The sequence below is a fragment of the Humulus lupulus genome, chromosome 1, assembly GCF_963169125.1.
Source record: "Humulus lupulus chromosome 1, drHumLupu1.1, whole genome shotgun sequence".
NCBI classification, from domain to species: domain Eukaryota; kingdom Viridiplantae; phylum Streptophyta; class Magnoliopsida; order Rosales; family Cannabaceae; genus Humulus; species Humulus lupulus.
Window position 1 is genome coordinate 300,203,880 of NC_084793.1, and position 6,940 is coordinate 300,210,819.

Below are 6,940 nucleotides of genomic sequence, written 5' to 3' on the forward strand. Positions count from 1 at the left end.
ATGATGTACAATTATATTTTTTTTACTTAGATGAATAGTATTTCTCTCTGTGTAGTGAAATACTATTCATCAAGCTATAAATATTATATTATTTTTTATAAACTTTTGTATATAAATGAGTGTGATACTATTATATTTAATTATTTTATATCTTAAAATGAATAAAATATTTTTAAAAATATAATATATAAATGATGTAGAGAAAAAATAGAGAAGCAGATGTATGGTATAATATAAAAGTTTGAGGTAAATTATAAAATTGTATGTTTTTGTGATATATTTTGTAATACACTTTCTCTATAATATTTAACTAAAACACATAAAAACATTTTCCATCAGCTCTTTTATACATATAATAATATTAGCTAGGCACAAACTTCAATTAATCCATATCTACATTTATATAATATTTTAATATTATTATTTTTCTTTATAAATTTTCTCTCTTCATTTAATGTATATTTATTATTTTTTTTTTTTTTTCAATTATAAGTAATAAAATATGTTTAAAAATATAATATTTAAATGATATAGAAAAATATATAGAGAAATTAATGTATGGTATAATATAAAATTTAGAGGTAAAATAAAATAAAGATATGTTCTGATGATCTATTTTTAAAAATAGGGTAGAACAACAAACTATTAGAAATTGCTTATACTACTTATAGGTATTGATACAAAAGCACTATAAACGTTTAGAGGGAAGAAAAATGAAACAACTTAGAGTTGCCGTTGTCGAAAGACTAGTTTTTATATTCATTTATACGCTTTTGTTTCCAAAAGAAAAAAAAGTTCAAAAAAGCAATCCATGTGTCACTTGTCAAATAATAAGGACATGTGGCTCGGGTAAAAAGATTATATAGATGAGTCCAAAAATGTGATAGGACCTCTTATTTAGGGCTTTGCAAAAGTTACTGAGCTCTGTACTAGTTCTTTATTATCGTTCTCTTTTTTTTTTATAAATGCCGTTTTTTTTTTAGTTAGAGAAAGAGAGGAAGAAATCAGAAGGAATGTGTTCATGAAGTTTCTACAAATCCCCAGCCCCAGGTTTGTTTTTTTATAGCTAATCTTCTCTTGTTTTTGTTATTATATGGTAGGTTTGAGCTCCAAAATGGAGCATTAATATATAACCAGTGACCATTTCGGCCATTTTTTTCAAAGAAAAATAAAAAATCTAAGAATCTAATATACAAGAAAAAGTTTGTGCTATTGATCTTCAACAGAGAAAGCTGAAGAATTTTATTCTCTCTTAGTTTCTTCATGAAATAAACACACCTCAATATCTCCTGTTACAATCACAGAAATCTTTCAAGAGAATTGAACCCTAAAATGAATTAGGTTTTTGACCAAAAATTCAAGAGCTTAAAGAGCAACAGGTCTCAAAACACAATCACATGTACAAAACATAACCCTCCCATATATACTCAACTAACTAATCATAACAACTATACCAGTTCAGCCACTAAACATAATTACAAATACCCTATTACTCTATTAATATCACCATCCTATTGATTTCCCCCTGGTAGGTGTCTATCAAACATCAAAATAAACTCTACCCATTTCATAGAAGAAACCAATGAATGTTGGGCAATTTCCAAAGAATAGATTGTGGAAATTATTGAAGGAAAAAAACCCTTATTTATATGTTTGGCACCATGGGTTTGATCGATATATGTACATGCTTTTGTAGGTAAAAATATATGGCAAATTAAGGTGAAGAAGGAGAGTTAAGTTAATATACATAACTTACTGTGTCTCTACTTCTCAAGGACTAATATTGTAGAAAGGTTAATTCAACAATCGACAATGTCCACCAACTTTCCTCCTGTTGCTCCCCACTTCCATAGGATGCTCTTACAAGATGATCTATTCGACAATAAGCTTGTAAGCTCTCCTTACACGCACATGTTTTTAATTAAGTTTATATTCAAGCAAGCAAGATGTAGGCTAGATGATAAGACTAACATTTGGCATTTTCTTCTCTGCCCTCTAGAAAATTTCAAGAGAATTTATGCTGAAATATGGGACTAAGATTGATACATCAAAACCAGTAGTCCTAAAAGTTCCTAGTGGTGGAGCATGGGAAGTGAAATTGACCAAATACGATGACCATGTTTGGTTGGGTGAAGGTTGGCCAGACTTTGCAAGGCATCACTTCTTACAACGTGGATATTCATTGTTTTTTAGATATGAAGGTCAATCTAGATTTTATGTAGTCATAGTTGATGAAAATGGTTGTGAAATATACTATCCTGTTAACAATTCCAAACATTTTGATAAGGTAAATCCCAGTTTCGATGAGCTACCCAAAAAGGGTGAAGAAAATAAAGATTTTCACTGTGATGAAAACGTTAACAGTCAGTCACCTTACTCACGTAGAATGATAATCCCGACACCACCATTTCCTTCTCCAAAGAGAAAAATGAGAGGTAATAAAAATAAGAAAAATGACGATGAATACACATGTTATAAGGAACAACTGAACATCAAAGATTCAGAGGATTCGGAGTCAGAAGCGATCTATTGTAAGAAAAAGGGTTTGTTTTGTTTCTGTGTATTACATGTTTAAGTGTTTATCATTATGTTTTCTTATTTATTATATCTATATATATATATAAATATCATGTCTTTATTAATACAGGCAGGTTTAAGGCTCGTGCTAAGAGATCAATGACTGTTGAAGAAAAAGATAAAGCTTTATATAGGACTAAAAACTTCACCTCCCGAAATCCATTTTTCAGGACTGTCATACAAAAGACGCATGTACACGATCGTTATGACATGGTAATTTTTTTTTTTTTTTTTCTTTAGTTGATCAAAGGGTCCTCCCCTTTTTTCCTTATTTATAGTCTTTTCTAATTTTCTCCCTTGTTTAATGATTTTAGGCCTTACAATCAGATTTTTGGAGACAACAAATGGCTGAAAAATCTGGTTATATTACTCTGTATGTTCCTCATCAAAAAAAAGAATTGGCATGTATTACTTCGTACCCAAACTAGAGGTAACTGCGCATCTTCAAGAGCTGCTTTCCGAAGAAATGATTGGCAGAAATTCGTTGATGAAAATGATTTGAAAGTGGGAGATGTTTGCATATTTGAACTGACGGATAAAAATGAAATGAAGTTCCAAGTTTCCATTGACCGAGCAACTGAATGCGGTGATCGAAACAGCCAACAATGTGAATGAAGGTTAGTAACTTACTAACAAGGAGAAAAAAGGGTTCAAAATTATGCTCTTTGGTATGAACTATTATACACATTTTAAATTTCTTCAACCAAAAAATTTCAATGTAGTCTGCTAATATACTCTGTTCATATATATATTTCAGATCACACCAGCAGCAAGGTTACTCACGGCACTGCTTCATCTTCAAAGGATGACAGTTTTTGGAGGAGCAACCAAACAATCTAATCCCAGTTTTGAAGTGGTATTGGGAGAGTCTGGTTGTTATGCGCTGGTATGATATCTTACAAATTATTACTAAAAATATATCTATATAATTAGTCACAAAATAATTAAATGTCACTTTTACACAACAAAATTACTTGTAAATAAAAAGTATTATCTTCAAACGGGTCGTTGGCAACGAAGTGAACCATACTTTGCTAGAAGTTACCATTTCCCGTTGTGTTTCTTAAATAATAATCAGGACTTCTTCTAGAGTATTCACAATCAATGTCATGGTATGTCTAAACACAAAGACTTAAATATCTATTTTAATTCACCTCTAACTAGCTAAGAGTGTTAATTAATTTTGATTTAAAAGTTTCTAAAAGTTATTATTGAAAAAGTTTGGATGAATTTAAAAAATGTTTTATTTGTTTGGAAGCTCAAGTTACTTGGATAAGTAAAGTGTTTAGATAGGTTCTTTATGAATGTCTTTTAATTATGTGATGCTTTTTTTAGTTTAAATGAAATTTTATGTTATTCTTATTTTATATTTTTAATATTGAACATTGTTTGGTATGTCCATGCGAAAACTAAACAAAAGAGATTATATTTCCTTTCAAGTTCATGAGTATCATCTGTCTATATTACACCATTTGAGAGCATCTGATCTTATAATGGGGGCCGCATGCTAATTTAGATGACTATGACTATATACATATACACTTGCATATTGCTACAAGGTATTATGTAGTGTCAAATACTACATGATATGGCATTTGAAGATGGTTTTAATATCTTACATTATAGGGTAAATGATTAATATACCAAATGTTTCTAAAATGTTATACTTTATATCTATTTTTTATGAGAAAAATACCTAAAATTGTTAAAATGTAACATTTAAATACTCAATTTTTTTTACGAGAAAAATACCCAAACTGCTAAAATATAAACAGTTAAAAAATCAAATAGCTAAAATACTTTTAAAATATAAACACCATTTGAGAGCATTTGAGTGTTTGTGCATTTAATTGTTACATTTTAGTAATTTTATGTAATTTTTAAAAAAATTAGATATAAAAGTCCAATATTTTAAAACTCGAGTATTTTAGCTAATATTTAAATGGTATCCAATTTTAACTTCAGCCACTTGTAAAATGTCACATCAATTTAAAATAATTGGACAATGACAATTAATAGATATTAACAAGCCTCAGAACAAAAAAAATTGGATATAATAATCTTAGTTATAAAACTATATGTATCTACATAATTATACTATCTTCCAAGGTTTTTTTTAAGGGAAAAATATTCGGACATACTAAAACAGTGTTAAATAAATGACATGTCTCACAATGTGACTGGTATATTTTAACATAGAAATCCAAATTGGTCACCCAATTCCTTGGTCGATGCCAGCCCGCCCTGTCATCACCAGAACCTCGCCCGAGGCCTCCACAATCGTTCACATGCTGCACGAGGAAGAAATCTACAAGAAGATAAAAGCAAGAAAATTAGGCACACCTATCTTGTTCAAGCCTGTGTCAAATGTCGAGATAAAGGTATATGGGAGAGGCCTATCTTAGTGGTTGGAAAAAAACAAATATTTGCGGCAAAATTATTTAATGTTTGGGGTTTGTATTTGGCATAAACCCAATATCTTTTTAGCGATTAAAATACCCAAAGTCATTAAAATAGTAATTTCGTTAGTTCGGATTCTATTAGTGTCTTTTTAGGGACACGTGTAAGGTCCAGATTAAACCATATTTTAATTTCTTTTAAAATCTTATTACAATTTAATAGTTTTAGTATAAAATTCAAAATAATTAAATAATTTTTTTTAGGGTTTTTACAAATGAAATTTAAAATCTAAAAAAATACCCATCTTCCCCCGATCTTCCCCATCCGCCTCTCTTCATCTTCCCCTCTTCCTTCATCTTCTTGGACGATGGTGATGAGTGAGTCGACGTCGGCGAGGAGCGTCTAACGAGACCAAATGACACCCAGAAGCAAACCCTCGACTTCGACCCTCAAAATTCGCACCTAGTTCAGCTTTCGATAGAGATGGATCTTGCACAGAGGGGAAGCTCGACAACGCTGGCAGTGGGTTTATGGGTTTCAAGCTCCTCTCGCGGCCTTGGAGGGCTTATGAGTTTCTTGTTTTGGGTTTCAATTGCATGGGCAAAAGTTCGGATCTTAGTTTCTGGTCTACTACTACACTTGATGAACAAATATGAGTTTGAGTTTTGGCAATGGTCGCATCTGGTAGTAAGTGGGTAAAAGAAGAATAAATCTTTTCTGATTTTATTGTTTAATTTATTGTCTGAGATTTGATTTTGTTCATCTATTTTTGGTTTACAAAAATTTATGGTTTGTTTCTATATCTGTGATTTGATTTTTGAGTTTTGGATAGATTTTGTTCTTTTAGATTTTATGATTTTGTTTATGAGTTTGTTGATTTATGGGTTTTGGATGTTTGTTCACTTGAAAATTTATGCGTTTTAATTTTATTGTTCAATTGAGATTTTTGTGGTTTTGAAAAGTTTCTGGCTATTAGAAGAATCAGTGTGAAGGTGTGGGTTTTTTTGAGTTGTGCTCATGGGTTTTTTAAATTAGTCCTAAACCAGTATTTTATTTAGGATTAGGTTAATAAAAATGTCTTTTAAATTATTTAATTGATTTTTCTTTTTAAAAGAGTTTACATACTTCAAAAAATTATTTAATTATTTTGAATTTTATAAAAAAATATTAAATTAAAATAAAAAATATTTTAAAATAAATAAAAAAATATGGTTTAATATGGGCCTTACAAGTACCTTATAAGACACTAACGAAACCCTAAGTAACGGAATTAGACGAAATTACTATTTTGCTGACTTTGGGTACTTTATCCGCAAAAAATAAGATTAGGTCTATGCCGGTTATAATCCTCAAACAATGGATACTTTTGACACAACATAAAAAAAAATATTTTAAGCGGCCTATCCAATCTTTAATTTTGAGGACTTGAATACAAAAGGGAAATTTCACTCTTTATACATAATAATCTCTATTATTACAAAAAAAATACCACCATTATTAACTATTTCATTTTGATGCTAAACATTCTCCATCTACCCAAAATACCCCTCCTATTTTTTTACCCAAAATTTTTTAACATCTCATTTCTCTCTCTACACTCTTGGTCTCTCTCTCTCTCTCTCACTCTCTCAAAAGAAACCCCAAAATTTCGTCGAGCCCAACCCCCGTCGAGCATCTCAGGCGACCCATCTCCCCCATCTCACCTAACTCCGTTGACCTCCATCTACCCGAGACCCACAACGACAAATTTCTTTCGAACCCGAGATCGACGACGCTGATTTCCTCCCATGGCGACAATCAAATGTTAGATCTTGAACCCAACTCCATTTTTAAGTGAAATGCATGTTGAATCTGTGGGTTTTGTGGGTTTTTTTTTCTGGGTTTGAACCAGTGATTTGATGGTAGCTCGATAGTAAGCTTGATGGGGTATATGGTTAAGTTCGATAGGAGCTCGATGGGGTGT

The 6,940-nt window shown here is 30.8% G+C and overlaps 1 protein-coding gene across 3 annotated transcripts; it reads left to right on the forward strand.

Moving 5' to 3' along the window:
* The first annotated feature begins 882 nt into the window (after positions 1 to 882).
* On the forward strand, positions 883 to 3,671 carry LOC133812030 (B3 domain-containing transcription factor VRN1-like). Of its 3 annotated transcripts, none has more exons than XM_062246256.1 (6): positions 883 to 1,050; positions 1,697 to 1,890; positions 2,000 to 2,543; positions 2,648 to 2,790; positions 2,892 to 3,194; positions 3,335 to 3,671. In XM_062246256.1, exons 2-5 carry the CDS (start codon positions 1,813 to 1,815, stop codon positions 3,003 to 3,005), a joined length of 879 nt encoding a protein of 292 aa, XP_062102240.1. In that variant the 5' UTR covers positions 883 to 1,050; positions 1,697 to 1,812; the 3' UTR covers positions 3,006 to 3,194; positions 3,335 to 3,671. The 3 variants fall into 3 exon arrangements, 2 of the variants coding, with proteins under 2 accessions (XP_062102240.1, XP_062102241.1); XM_062246257.1 differs by having other exon boundaries at positions 894 to 1,050; positions 2,000 to 2,531; XR_009883555.1 differs by lacking the exons at positions 1,697 to 1,890; positions 2,000 to 2,543 and having other exon boundaries at positions 897 to 1,050.
* The last annotated feature ends 3,269 nt before the right edge of the window (positions 3,672 to 6,940 follow it).